Source organism: Anomaloglossus baeobatrachus, chromosome 11 (assembly GCF_048569485.1).
Source record: "Anomaloglossus baeobatrachus isolate aAnoBae1 chromosome 11, aAnoBae1.hap1, whole genome shotgun sequence".
NCBI lineage: Eukaryota > Metazoa > Chordata > Amphibia > Anura > Aromobatidae > Anomaloglossus > Anomaloglossus baeobatrachus.
The window spans coordinates 9,527,572-9,544,018 of NC_134363.1; the positions used below are offsets into that span (position 1 = coordinate 9,527,572).

The 16,447-nt window shown below is 44.5% G+C and overlaps 1 protein-coding gene across 2 annotated transcripts in view; it reads right to left on the minus strand.

The window, feature by feature from the left end:
* Positions 1 to 16,447, minus strand: part of APLP1 (amyloid beta precursor like protein 1) — a 46,595-nt gene that overhangs the window by 7,500 nt on the left and 22,648 nt on the right. For both annotated transcript variants that reach the window (XM_075327921.1, XM_075327920.1), the window contains exons 2-8: positions 7,719 to 7,868; positions 5,667 to 5,796; positions 4,291 to 4,403; positions 4,039 to 4,211; positions 3,706 to 3,878; positions 1,462 to 1,583; positions 1,276 to 1,350 (exon numbers count right to left, since the gene is read on the minus strand). In XM_075327921.1, the coding sequence (XP_075184036.1) occupies positions 1,276 to 1,350; positions 1,462 to 1,583; positions 3,706 to 3,878; positions 4,039 to 4,211; positions 4,291 to 4,403; positions 5,667 to 5,796; positions 7,719 to 7,868 (936 nt within the window). The remainder of the gene's footprint in view (positions 1 to 1,275; positions 1,351 to 1,461; positions 1,584 to 3,705; positions 3,879 to 4,038; positions 4,212 to 4,290; positions 4,404 to 5,666; positions 5,797 to 7,718; positions 7,869 to 16,447) is intronic.

Below are 16,447 nucleotides of genomic sequence, written 5' to 3' on the forward strand. Positions count from 1 at the left end.
GTACTCCCATCATCCCAGTCCACATATACCTGACACCCACAGAAGGTGGTAGTCCCATCATCCCAGTCCACATATACCTGACACCCACAGATGGTGGTACTCCCATCATCCCGGTCCACATATACCTGACACCCACAGATGGTGGTACTCCCATCATCCCGGTCCACATATATCTGACACCCACAGATGGTGGTACGCCCATCATCCCAGTCCCCATATACCTGACACCCACATATGGTGGTACTCCCATCATCCCAGTCCCCATATACCTGACACCCACAGATGGTGGTACTCCCATCATCCCGGTCCACATATACCTGACACCCACAGATGGTGGTACTCCCATCATCCCGGTCCACATATATCTGACACCCACAGATGGTGGTACTCCCATCATCCCAGTCCACATATACCTGACACCCACATATGGTGGTACTCCCATCATCCCAGTCCCCATATACCTGACACCCACAGATGGTGGTACTCCCATCATCCCAGTCCACATATACCTGACACCCACAGATGGTGGTACTCCCATCATCCCAGTCCCCATATACCTGACACCCACAGATGGTGGTACTCCCATCATCCCGGTCCACATATATCTGACACCCACATATGATGGTACTCCCATCATCCCAGTCCACATATACCTGACACCCACAGATGGTGGTACTCCCATCATCCCAGTCCCCATATACCTGACACCCACAGATGGTGGTACTCCCATCATCCCAGTCCACATATACCTGACACCCACAGATGGTGGTACTCCCATCATCCCAGTCCCCATATACCTGACACCCACAGATGGTGGTACTCCCATCACCCCAGTCCACATATACCTGACACCCACAGATGGTGGTACTCCCATCATCCCAGTCCACATATACCTGACACCCACAGATGGTGGTACTCCCATCATCCCAGTCCCCATATACCTGACACCCACAGATGGTGGTACTCCCATCATCCCGGTCCACATATATCTGACACCCACATATGATGGTACTCCCATCATCCCAGTCCACATATACCTGACACCCACAGATGGTGGTACTCCCATCATCCCAGTCCCCATATACCTGACACCCACAGATGGTGGTACTCCCATCATCCCAGTCCACATATACCTGACACCCACAGATGGTGGTACTCCCATCATCCCAGTCCCCATATACCTGACACCCACAGATGGTGGTACTCCCATCACCCCAGTCCACATATACCTGACACCCACAGATGGTGGTACTCCCATCACCCCAGTCCACGTACCTCGTTCAGGGCCTGGCGGTCTGACTTGGGTAGGTTCTTGGCTTGATTATCGGCTTCCGCCCACTCCTTCATAACCTGGAAGACCAAAGCTCAATGATCAGTAACATTCACGCCCTTTGATTGCAGGGCATCGATCGGCCGCTCCGGATCACTGCACCAGGCAGATCTGCGTTGACTTTCGCTCACCTCATTGATCTGCTTCATGCGTCTCTCCTCCAGCTCCATCTTTGCTCGTAGGAAGTTGGCGTGTTCAGATCCGTCCCGTGGAGACTCAAAGTAGATATCCACCCCGTCAGTGGGGCGAGAAACTGCGAAACACAGGGATTACATAATACTACAATACTGTGCCTTAATAATACAGCTACTAGATGCCTACATAATACCCCCACACAGTGCTTACATAATACTACAATACTATGCCTTAATAATACCACCACACAGTGCTTACATAATACTACAATACTATGCCTTAATAATACCACCACACAGTGTTTACATATTAGTACAATACTGTGCCTTAATAATACAGCCACATAGTGCTTATGTAATAGTACAATACTATGCCTTAGTAATACCACCACTTAGTGCTTACATAATACATACATGCTTATATATTACTACAATACCGTGCCTTAATAATACTATCACACAGTGCTTAAATAATACTACAATACTGTGCCGTAATAATACCACCACATAGTGCTTACTTAATAGTACAATGCTGTGCCTTAGTAATACCATTACACAGGGCTTACATAATGTTTCAGTACTGTGCCTTAATAATACCACCACATAGTGCTTACATAATACTACAATACTATGCCTTAATAATACCACCACACAGTGCTTATATAATAGTACAATACTGTGCCTTAATAATACCACCACATAGTGCTTACTTAATAGTACAATGCTGTGCCTTAATAATACCACCACACAGTGCTTACTTAATAGTACAATGCTGTGCCTTAATAATACCACCACATAGTGCTTTTTTAATACTACAATACTATGCCTTAATAATACCACCACCACATAGTGCTTACATAATAGTACAATACTGTGCCTTAATAATACCACCACATAGTGCTTACATAATACTACAATACTATGCCTTAATAATACCACCACACAGTGCTTACTTAATAGTACAATGCTATGCCTTAGTAATACCATCACACAGTGCTCATATAATAGTACAATTCTATGCCTTAATAATACCACCACACAATGCTTACATAATAGTACAATACTGTGCCTTAATAATACCACCACACAGTGCTTACATAATAGTAAAATACTGTGCCTTAATAATACCACCACACAGTGCTTACATAATACTACAATGCTATGCCTTAATAATGCCACCACATAGTGCTTACATAATACTAAAATACTGTGCCTTAATAATAACACCACACAGTGCTTAAATAGTAGTACAATACTGTGCCTTAGTAATAACACCACATAGTGCTTATATAATAGTACAATACTGTGCCTTAGTAATACCACCACATAGTGCTTACATAATACTACAATACTGTGCCTTAGTAATGCCACCACATAGTGCTTACATAATACTACAATACTATGCCTTAGTAATACCACCACATAGTGCTTACATAATACTACAATACTGTGCCTTAGTAATGCCACCACATAGTGATTACATAATACTACAATACTGTGCCTTAGTAATACCACCACATAGTGCTTACATAATACTACAATACTGTGCCTTAGTAATACCACCACATAGTGCTTACATAATACTACAATACTGTGCCTTAGTAATACCACCACATAGTGCTTACATAATACTACAATACTGTGCCTTAGTAATACCACCACATAGTGCTTACATAATACTACAATACTGTGCCTTAGTAATACCACCACATAGTGCTTACATAATACTACAATACTATGCATTAGTAATACCACCACATAGTGCTTACATAATACTACAATACTGTGCCTTAGTAATGCCACCACATAGTGCTTACATAATACTACAATACTGTGCCTTAGTAATGCCACCACATAGTGCTTACATAATACTACAATACTGTGCCTTAGTAATGCCACCACATAGTGATTACATAATACTACAATACTGTGCCTTAGTAATGCCACCACATAGTGCTTACATAATACTACAATACTGTGCCTTAGTAATGCCACCACATAGTGCTTACATAATACTACAATACTATGCCTTAATAATACCACCACATAGTGCTTACATAACAGTGCATAATATCATCAAACACCACACAGGCCCAATATAAGGCACTGCACAGTGAATAAATAGTGCCGCCATACTCTGCCACACTGGGCCTACTTTGTTCCATCTCAGCATGAAATCTGTGATAATATCTGAGGGTAACGGTGGAATAAAAGCCGCGTAGGACAACAGTAGAGGCTGACCTTTAACCTCTGGCGGCATTGTGGGGGCGCTGCTGGTGGTCTCCTCTTCTTCTCCATTCCCCACGAAGTAGTCGTCCCATATTGGGGGGTGCTGGTCCTCGCTGGCCCCCGCGGCGTCCTCCCCTCCGTCATCAATGATGTCCACGTTATCATCCTCAATCTCCACGTCATCCCTTATGTATAAAACAGACGGTTATAACCAGCGCCCCCTTGTTTCAGCACTATGCCACGGCTGGTGACAGCTGCACGCCGGTGACTACGGCTGGCAGACACCATTCCCGGACAGGTGGGCAGCACTATGGCGGTGTTTTGCAGTGTGTTCCGCTTTCTTACCCTCTGTCTGGGTCCTGCAGCTCCAGCTCGGTGACGGGTTGGCCCCTGGTGGGCTCCACCTGGTGGGGGGCACGTGTGGGGCAGCAGACGTACTCCACTCCCCGGAACCTCTCGGGGTGACAGGGCAGCAGCATCCCATAACTGTGCAGGTCCAGGTCCTCTGCGGCACAGGCCTGGGGGAGGAGGAGATGGTTACTATGATGGGGGCCGGACTGCGCCATGGTATATAGTGCGACATCCCGGGGGTCTCACCGTGCGGGCCGCCTCGTGCCAGTGCTGGTAGCTCTCACAGACGTCCATCTGCTCGCGGTGCAGGAAGCGGCACTTATCCGGCACCAGCAGAGCGTCGCTGACAAACTCATTCACTGCAAAAGGCCGAAAAATAACTATGGAACACTAAGGCATCAAGTGCAAAAGTGCTGCAACTACAGGACGCCTCATAGTACCGCCCCCGAGGAACACCCTGCCTCATAGTACCGCCCCAGGAGCAACCCCGCCTCATAGTACCTCCTCTGAGAAGCACAACGCCTCATATTACTGCCCCGAGGAGCACCATGCCTCATAGTACCGCCCCTGAGGAGCACCCACCTCATAGTACCGCCCCTGAGGAGCACCACGCCTCATAGTACCGCCCCTAAGCAGCACCTCCAACTCAAATTACTGCCCTGAGGAGCACCCCGCCTCATAGTACCGCCCCTGAGGAGCACCCCGCCTCATAATACCGCCCCAAGGAGCACCCTCGCCTCATAATACCACCCCGAGAAGAACCCTGTCTCATAGTACCACCCTTGAGGAGCACACTGTCTCATAGTACCTCCCCCGAGGAGCACCCTCACCTCATAATACCGCCCCGAGAAGAACCCCGCCTCATAGTATCGCCCCTGAGGAGCACCATGTCTCATAGTACTGCTGCTGAAGACCACCCCCACCTCATAGTACCGCCCCTAAGCAGCACCTCCACCTCAAATTACTGCCTTGAGGAGCACCCCGCCTCATAATACCGCCCCAAGGAGCACCCTCGCCTCATAATAGCACCCCGAGAAGAACCCTGTCTCATAGTACCTCCCGTAAGGAGCACCCTGTCTCATAGTACCGCCCCTGAGGAGCACCCCATCTCATAGTACTGCTGCTGAAGGCCACCCCCTCCTCATAGTAACGCCCCTGAGCAGCACCTGCACCTCAAATTACTGCCCTGATGAACACCCCACCTCATAATACCACCCCAAGAAGCACCCTCGCTTCATAGTACCGCCCCTGAGGAGCACCGCCGCCTCATAGTAAAGGTCCCGAGGAGCACCCTGCCTCCTAGTACCGCCCCCAAGGAGCACCCTGCCTCATAGTACCGCTCCCGAGGAGCACCCCGCCTCCTAATACCGCCCCGAGGAGCACCCTGCCTCATAATACCGCCTCTAAGGAGCACCCCCGTCTCACAGTACCGCCCCTGAGGACCACCCCACCTCATAGTACCACTCCTGCAAAGCACCCCTGGTCACACAGTACCGCCCCAAGGAGCACCCCTGGTTACACAGTACCACCCCCGCAGAGCACCCCAGTCACATAGTACTGCCCCCACAGATCACCCCGTCACACAGTACCGCTCCCGTGGAGCAGCCCCCGGCCACACCCACCAAGGCACAGGTACGGGACCACGATGTGCAGCCGACGCTTGCACTCAGGTTTTTGCTTCTGGCACCAGTTTGTCACCGTCACCGGCTGAGCAGCTTCTGTCACCCCCGTGATCTGCAACTCCGGGTACATCTGCGGAAGAGATAACAATGGGGGGAGTAGTCCTGTGTGACTATCCGAGACAGTATCACAGGATTAGATACACAGCTCAGCAGACAGCTCAGCAGACAGTATCAGACAGGATAGGATTAGATACATGGCTCAGCAGACCGTATCACACAGGAGAGGATTAGATACACAGCTCAGCAGACAGTATCAGACAGGATAGGATTAGATACATGGCTCAGCAGACCGTATCACACAGGAGAGGATTAGATACACAGCTCAGCAGACAGTATCACACAGGAGAGGATTAGATGCACAGCTCAGCAGTATCACACAGGAGAGGATTAGATGCACAGCTCAGCAGACAGTATCACACAGGAGAGGATTAGATGCACAGCTCAGCAGACAGTATCACACAGGAGAGGATTAGATACACATCTCAGCAGACAGTATCACACAGGAGAGGATTAGATACACATCTCAGCAGACAGTATCACACAGGATGGGATTAGATACACATCTCAGCAGACAGTATCACACAGGAGAGGATTAGATACACATCTCAGCAGACAGTATCACACAGGATGGGATTAGATACACAGCTCATCAGACAGTATCAGACAGGATAGGATTAGATACATGGCTCATCAGACCGTATCACACAGGATAGGATTAGATACCAAGCTCAGCAGACAGTATCACACAGGATAGGATTAGATACACATCTCAGCAGACAGTATCACACAGGAGAGGATTAGATGCACAGCTCAGCAGACAGTATCACACAGGAGAGGATTAGATACACATCTCAGCAGACAGTATCACACAGGAGAGGATTAGATACACATCTCAGCAGACAGTATCACAGGAAAGGATTAGATACACATCTCAGCAGACAGTATCACACAGGATGGGATTAGATACACATCTCAGCAGACAGTATCACACAGGAGAGGATTAGATACACAGCTCAGCAGACAGTATCACACAGGATAGGATTAGATACACAGCTCAGCAGTCAGTATCACACAGGAGAGGATTAGATACACAGCTCAGCAGACAGTATCACACAGGATAGGATTAGATGCACAGCTCAGCAGTCAGTATCACACAGGAGAGGATTAGATACACGGCTCAGCAGACAGTATCACACAGGATAGGATTAGATACACGGCTCAGCAGACGATATCACATGGGATAGGATTAGATACACAGCTCAGCAGACAGTATCACACAGGAGAGGATTAGATACACAGCTCAGCAGACAGTATCACACAGGAGAGGATTAGATACACAGCTCAGCAGACAGTATCACACAGGAGAGGATTAGATACACAGCTCAGCAGACAGTATCACACAGGAGAGGATTAGATACACAGCTCAGCAGACAGTATCACACAGGAGAGGATTAGATACACAGCTCAGCAGACAGTATCACACAGGATAGGATTAGATGCACAGCTCAGCAGTCAGTATCACACAGGAGAGGATTAGATACACGGCTCAGCAGACAGTATCACACAGGATAGGATTAGATACACGGCTCAGCAGACAGTATCACACAGGAGAGGATTAGATACACAGCTCAGCAGACAGTATCACACAGGAGAGGATTAGATACACATCTCAGCAGACAGTATCACACAGGAGAGGATTAGATACACATCTCAGCAGACAGTATCACACAGGATGGGATTAGATACACATCTCAGCAGACAGTATCACACAGGAGAGGATTAGATACACATCTCAGCAGACAGTATCACACAGGAGAGGATTAGATACACATCTCAGCAGACAGTATCACACAGGAGAGGATTAGATACACGGCTCAGCAGACAGTATCACACAGGAGAGGATTAGATACGGCTCCGCAGTCAGTATCACACATGACATACTTGGATAGAATGGCTCAGCAGTATCTCAGGTGTATCTCAGCTGTTGCTCACCTGTCTGCAGTACTGTAATATTTCCTCGTTGCTTCCTGGGCAGCTGGGGACACCGCGGGGATCGGCCACCCAGTCGCCTCTCATGAGGTCCATGTGAAGGGGCACCCGGCCACAAAACAGCGCCAACTGGGGCCGCCATGCTGCGATGCTCTGCAGACCGAGGAGAGAGCAGACATTAATGCATTGTCACCTGCAGAGCTTTAGAAACCGTGACAGGGAGTATTATAGAGAGTATTATAGATACTACAGGGAGTATTATAGAGAGTATTATAGATACTACAGGGAGTATTATAGAGAGTATTATAGATACTACAGGGAGTATTATAGAGAGTATTATAGATACTACAGGGAGTATTATAGAGAGTATTATAGAGAGTATTATAGATACTACAGGGAGTATTATAGAGAGTATTATAGATACTACAGGGAGTATTATAGAGAGTATTATAGATACTACAGGGAGTATTATAGAGAGTATTATAGATACTACAGGGAGTATTATAGAGAGTATTATAGATATTACAGGGAGTATTATAGAGAGTATTATAGATACTACAGGGAGTATTATAGAGAGTATTATAGATATTACAGGGAGTATTATAGAGAGTATTATAGATATTACAGGGAGTATTATAGAGAGTATTATAGATATTACAGGGAGTATTACAGAGAGTATTATAGAGAGTATTATAGATATTACAGGGAGTATTATAGAGAGTATTATAGATACTACAGGGAGTATTATAGAGAGTATTATAGATATTACAGGGAGTATTATAGAGAGTATTATAGATATTACAGGGAGTATTATAGAGAGTATTATAGATATTACAGGGAGTATTATAGAGAGTATTATAGATATTACAGGGAGTATTATAGAGAGTATTATAGATACTACAGGGAGTATTATAGAGAGTATTATAGATATTACAGGGAGTATTATAGAGAGTATTATAGATATTACAGGGAGTATTATAGAGAGTATTATAGATATTACAGAGAGTATTATAGAGAGTATTATAGATACTACAGGGAGCATTATAGAGAGTATTATAGATATTACAGGGAGTATTACAGAGAGTATTATAGAGAGTATTATAGATACTACAGTGATTATTATAGAGAGTATTATAGATACTACAGGGAGTATTATAGAGAGTATTATAGATACTACAGGGAGTATTATAGAGAGTATTATAGATACTACAGGGAGTATTACAGAGAGTATTATAGAGAGTATTATAGATACTACAGGGAGTATTATAGAGAGTATTATAGATACTACAGGGAGTATTATAGAGAGTATTATAGAGAGTATTATAGATACTACAGGGAGTATTATAGAGAGTATTATAGATACTACAGGGAGTATTACAGAGAGTATTATAGAGAGTATTATAGATACTACAGGGAGTATTATAGAGAGTATTATAGATACTACAGGGAGTATTATAGAGAGTATTATAGAGAGTATTATAGATACTACAGGGAGTATTATAGAGAGTATTATAGATACTACAGGGAGTATTACAGAGAGTATTATAGAGAGTATTATAGATACTACAGGGAGTATTATAGAGAGTATTATAGATACTACAGGGAGTATTATAGAGAATATTATAGATATTACAGGGCGAATCATCAGAATTAGTATAGATCATGTTACACCGAGGATCATAGGGAGTATTATAGCATTATACTAAGCATTATAGGGCCACGCACGGTTGATTACACACAGTTATATAATAGAAATTATTATCAAAAGTATTCTGGATAGTATTACATGGAGTATTATACTGAGTATTACATGCAGGATTATACTATTACATGGTGTATTTTGGACACTTGTTCCCTTTAAAGCCTTTCATGTGGCACTAAAGAGCGTTTTATCTTGGATAACTTAGTAGATAAATAATTAAAAAAAAAATGTCATGGCATCCCCCCTATTTTTGATAACCAGCTAACGTAATGCAGACAGCTGGGGGCTGCAATACTCGGGCTGGGGGGACTCATGATTATTTTGCCCTTCCCAGCCTAAAAATAGCAGCCCGCAGCCACCCCAGAAGTGGTGCATCCAATAGTTTTACCAATACTGGTGCTTTGCCAGTCTCTCCCCGATTGACCTGCTGCGGTGGCAATCAGGGTAATACTTTTTGGGTTGATGGCAGCTGTGTAGTGACAGCCCAGGGGTTAGTAATGGAGAGCGGTCTATCAGACACCCTCATTACTATCCCAGTAAGTCAAAAGAAAAAAAACCACACAAAAATGCCGGGTCACGCAGTGCACAGTGTTCAGCGTCAGTCGGGATGTCTGATGAGCGATGACATTTCTGATGTCACCACTTATCAATGTCTCAGGTCTCATAGCGTGAGCCGGGACCGGCTGCTGCTCAAAGTCTAAAAGCCTCGTTCTGAGGTTTTGTAGATCTAGGAACGCCCTGGGAAGCGCTGCACTATTTCAGACCTGCATGAGAACTTTGCTTTCTAATAAATTGGTGCATGAGGGACAGTCTCTTGTTTTGATTTTTCTCTTTTTATGATGTTCTTCAGGTTTCCATTCGTGGACTATGTTGCAGCTACATGGGTTGTTTTGTTTTTAAATAAACTATTTTTGTGTGTATGTTTTTTCTTTTTTACTTTACCGGCCTTTTCACCTTCACCCATAAATTTTCAATAGGACTGAGATCAGGGCCTTGTGATGGCCACTCCAAAACATTGGCTTTGTTCTCCTTAAGCCACTTTGTAACCAGTTTGGCAGTAGCTTCAGGTCATTGTCCATTTGGAAGACCCATTTCCGCCCAAGCTTTACGTTCCTGGCTGATGTCTTGAGATGTTGCTCCAGTATTGCCACATAATCTTCTTTCCTCCTCTATTTTGTGACGTGCACCAGTCCCTCCTGCAGCAAAACAACCCCCCAACATGATGCTGCCGCCCCCGTGTGTCACAGTTGGGATGCCGTTCTTAGGCTTCAAAGCTTCTCCCTTTTTCCTCCAAATGTAACGATGGTCATTATGGCCAAACAGTTCAGTTTTAGTTTCCTCAGATCACATTATGTTTCAAGATATTAAGCTCTTTGTTCCTGTTGCATTTGTAGACATTAATCAGGCTTTCTTTTGCTTCTTTTGGAGTAATGGCTCCTTCCTGTAGAGTGGCCTTTCATCCTATGTTCATACAGTACTCGTTTCTCTGTGGATAAAGACACAATGTTACCAGCTTCCGGCAGCATTTTCACAAGGTCTTTTGCTTTTGTTTTGGGTTGATGTCTGACCAAAGCACATTCATCTCTGGTACACAGAACCCGTCTCCTTCCTGAACGGTATCATGGCGGGACACTCCCATCTTGTTTGTACTTGCGTATAATTGTTTGTACAGATGAATGAGGCATCTTCAGGAATCTGGAAATTGCACCCAAGGATGAACCAGACTTGTGCAAGTCCACAATCCTCTTCCTGACATTTTGGCTGATTTCTTTTGACTTTCTCATGATGCTGCACAAAGAAGCCGTGTGTTTCAGGTGTGCATTAAAATACATCCACAGGTGTGTCTCTACCTCAGATGTTGCCAATAAACCTATCAGAAGCTTCCAAAGACATGACATCATCATATGGGCGGTCCCATATTGTTTAAAGGCACAGTACACTTAGTAATAAAAATTCCTGAAAACATTCTCTCTCTCATTATTCCGGCATTTGGCAAATAGAACTAATTTTGGTTCCAAAAACGGGAAAGGTGTATTCTGATTTCATACTAGTATTATCCTGAGGATCCTCGTCCTCAGATTTTGGTGAGCATTACAGGGGCGTTTGATGCTGCAGGGCTCGGCTGACAGCGATCGATTGTGACATAGTCGGGCGGTGGATGTAGGTCAGCAGCAGCGGTCACGTATGTCCGTCAGTCATGACAGCGCGGAGTTGCATCGAGCCGCCGCACCGCTTTACTGCTGCTGTCAGCTGCCAGTCCTGCCCAGGAAAATCATCCCGTTCTTTCCATCAGACATTTACATAGAGAATGCGGGGCTTTATGTTTTCCCGTAGAATCGAGAAGCTCCCGTTTCCAGAATTTGGGGCAAAAATTGGCCATGAACGACCCCCTTCGACCCGTGAAAAAAACAAACCGCAGATCAAAACGGCGCCATAGAATAACATTGGTCCGAGTGCAATGCGACTTTTTCTTGTGTGCACGAGCCCTTAAAAAGTCCGCGCAGATTTGGGAGGGATCAAAGTTGCTGGATAATAAATTCTCCTAAAGCATAAATTTATATCCACATCTGCTGAAATCTGCCTCTGTAAAGCCGCATGAAAACATCCAAAAATCCCCCACGAGAGGAGCCCTGAGAGCAGCGACGCCGAGAATTCCCCGCCCGCAGCCACTTAAAGAAATTGGAAAAATGAAAATAATGATTATTGCAGATTAGATGCGGATCGCGGCGACCTAGATTCACGGCCTGGCATTATTTTAGGAAACAATCATTGAGATGGAGGGAGATAAACTGTTATGTAACAGCAAAAACAGGGAGGTCAGCAGAAAATCCGAGAGCAGCGGCCATCCCTGCCTGATAAATGATGGCGGGCGTGAATACATATATACGTGGGATATCACACAGGAAGCTGCCAGGGACAGGAGCGAAGGGTCTCACAAATCACCGCAGAATAGTGACACACTGGCACTGTATAGCAGTATATCAGTCATGTATGGCACTGTATAGCAGTATATGAGTCATGTATGGCACTGTTATGTGTCACTGTATGGTACTGTTATATGTTCACTATATGGTACTGTTATATGTTCACTATATGGTACTGTTATACGTCACTATATGGTACTGTTATACGTCACTATATGGTACTGTTATACGTCACTATATGGTACTGTTATATGCCACTATATGGTACTGTTATGTGTCACTATATGGTACTGTTATATGTTTACTATATGGTACTGTTATATGTTTATTATATGGCACTGTTATATGTTCACTTTATGGTACTGTTATATGTTCTCTGTATGGTACTGTTATATGTTTACTATATGGTACTGTTATATGTTCACTGTATGGTACTGTTATATGTTCACTGTATGGTACTGTTATATGCCACTATATGGTACTGTTATGTGTCACTATATGGTACTGTTATATGTTTATTATATGGCACTGTTATATGTTCACTTTATGGTACTGTTATATGTTCTCTGTATGGTACTGTTATATGTTTACTATATGGTACTGTTATATGTTCACTATATGGTACTGTTATATGTTTACTATATGGTACTGTTATATGTTCACTGTATGGTACTGTTATATGTCACTATATGGCACTGTTATATGTTCACTTTATGGTACTGTTATATGTTCACTATATGGTACTGTTATATGTCACTATATGGTACTGTTATATGTCACTATATGGCACTGTTATATGTCACTATATGGTACTGTTATATGTCACTATATGGCACTGTTATATGTCACTATATGGTACTGTTATATGTCACTATATGGTACTGTTATAAGTTCAATGTATGGTACTGTTATATTTTTACTATATGGTACTGTTATATGTTCACTGTATGGTACTGTTATATGTTTACTACAATATATTGTACTGTTATATGTTCGCTATATGGTACTGCTCAATATGGCAGTACAATTTAAGCAACCCCATTATATGGGCCCAATATGGCTTTATGTAAGCACTGTATCATAGCATTAGGAAGCTCAGTATGGCGGTATAATTTAAGCACAGTGTTGAGCTATTATATGGGCCCCATATGGCTTTATATAAATACTGTATCATAGTATTACGTAACTCAGCATGGTGGTATAATTTAAGCACAGTGTTGCACTATTATATGGGCCCCATATGGCTAAGCACTGTATTAAAGTATTAAGTATCTCAGTATGGCGTTATAATTTAAGCATAGTGTGGTGCTATTATATGGGCCACTTATGTCTAAGCACTGTAACATAGTATTAAGCAGCTCAATATGGCAGTATAATTTAAGCAGTGCTGTGCTATATGGGCCCAATATGTCTAAGCACTGTTTAATAATATTAAGTATCTCAGTATGGCAGTATAATTTAAGCACAGTGTGGCGCTATTAAATGAGTCCTATATGGCCTTATGTAAGCACTGTATCATAGTATTAAGCAGCTCAATATGGCAGTATAATTGAAGCACAGTGTGGCGCCATTATATGGACCCCATATGGCCTTATGTGAGCACTGTATCATAGTATTAGGTGCTATAATTGAAGCACATTGTGGCGCTATTTTTTAGAACGGTATTATAGCAGTATTACTGTCAGTTTCTTGCTTTCCATACACGTATATGGCGATGAGTTGTCCCCACACATTTTTCCATGAATTGTAAACAACCCCAATGAGTCCTATATCCCGACCTGTCCCCCGGATGGCGCTGTCCCCGTCACTGCGCCACAAAAACTGACTGTAAATGTCAATATTTCTTTTGCGGCTGTACAGTCATACTTTGTTTTGCAGCGCTCCCTCCTCCGTATCATTAGTCAGATTGTGATGTGTGAGCACAATATGGCGGAGGAGGGGGGGGGCAGGATAGTCACGAGATAAGATGACAGCCGAGGTTTGTCATGGAGGGATACAGCAATAGGTAAAAATAGACGGTGGGACGCGGGCGACATTGTGCCTCAAATTCAGGCCACAACCACAGAAAACGGCCTAAACGTGGCCACCATGGCGACTATACATTTTTTCTGTGGTATTATTTGTATAAATGGCGCAGTTGCCCATAGCAACCAATCAGGTTGCTTCTTTCAATTTCCAAAGAGCCTCTCCAACATGAGAGCTGGAATCCGATTGGTTGTTTTTGGCAAATGGCTCCATTGTGTTATATATCATTTATTATATGCAATTATTGGCGCTAAATAAGCTGGAGACGTATTGAGCCTCCCTCAAGGTCAGCGGTGTCAGCCATGTTGTGCAGTGTGAGGCGAGGTGACTAGGCCTCGGCGGATACCGCCGCCTTCTCAGGGTCTTACGTCCCCGGCCTGCTCGTTCTCAGCTTCCATCGCTGACTTTCGGAGATAAGCTGCCATGGTAACGGGTTCCCGGCGGAGATGTTCTATCTTTCTCTGTTGCCATGACGACCTCTTCCCAAATGGACGTGAAGGCTGATCTGGCTTCCTCATCTTCCCCCGCTCGCTCGCCCCGTCACCTCGCACGTCTCCGACCCTCCCAGTCCCATATCTGCCTTTTTCATCTCATATTCCGGGGCCTCTCGATTTTCCTCGCTCGCCGTGCGCCTTTTATCTCTGTCTCGTATTTACAACATGTTTTTCGAATTTCCTCTGACTGACACCTTCCCACCATCTTATCCCCGGCCTCGCCTCGCTCTTATTCCCGTCACATCTGTCACCTTAGCCGTAGCCCTATATTCATGCATCATGTCATCCGGCGCGTGTCCCCCCCGGGATAGGAGGCCGCGTTCCCCCAGGACCACTCTGCTTGCATCCAATTAGGACATGGAAATTAACATTGTACTGTATCAAAAACAAACAAGCTTCCCCTCCCCCGCTAGACGAAAAACAGTGAAAAACACTATGGCAAAAATAATATGAAAAATAACATTATGCAGATCATCAAGTATTGTGCAAATCATACGTAATAGCACCCCGTGGCCAAAATAGCGTGAAAAACCCTTAGAAAAGTATTGTTTTATATTTTGCCATAGGTTCTATTGCTCTCTGTTATCAGTCATTTCAGGCTAGGCTGTGGTTCTTCAAATGAGAGAACTATAGGGACTGTCCCCTACACTTCAGAGATACCTTCATCTAGAAGATTCGCTTATAATTGTGCTGTACCGTATTAACCCCTAACTGATATAAGCTAACAAAGCAACTTCACTATTATAACCTGCTAGCCTTCATTTTTTTTTTTTTTTTACATGCATCCAGTTTAGCTAACGAGACTTTAAATGACGTGAAATGGCTCCTCAGGGGAGGGACAGTTGAGTGCAGGCTCCACCCCCGCTTATGTGCTGTGACTTTCAGCACCCGGAAGACGGCGTAATACAGAGAAACCCCAGCAGTATTGTCACAGATAACAGCTGGTTAGCTCAGGAGACATTAAGTGATGTGAAATGGCTCCTTGGGGGAGGGACAGTTGGGTGCAGGCTCCACCCCTGCTTATGTGCTGTGATTTTCAGCACCCGGAAGATGGCGTAATACAGAGAAACCCTAGCAGTATTGTCACAGATAACAGCTGGTTAGCTCAGGAGATTTTAAGTGATGTGAAATGGCTCCTCAGGGGTGGGACAGTTGGGTGCAGGCTCCACCCCTGCTTATGTGCTGTGATCTGCAGCACCATGAAGACCATGTTATACAGAGCAACCCCTGGGGAGGGACAATTTCGTGCAAGCTCCTCCCCCGCTTATGTGCTATGATTTTCAGCACCCGAAGACAGTGTGATACACAAAAACCGCTCCAGTATTGTCGCAGATGACAACTGGTTAGCTTAGGAGAGTTTAAGTGAAGTGAAATGGCTCCTCAAGAGAGGGACAGTTGGCTGCAGGCTTTTCCCCTGCTTAGATACTGTAATTTGCAGCACCCAAAAGACAGAGAAACCCCAGCAGTATTGTCACAGATGACAGCTGGATAACTTAGGAGATTTTAAGTGACATGAAATGGCTCCTCAGGGGTGGGACAGTTGAGTGCAGGCTCCACCCCTGCTTATGTGCTTTGAACTGCAGTACT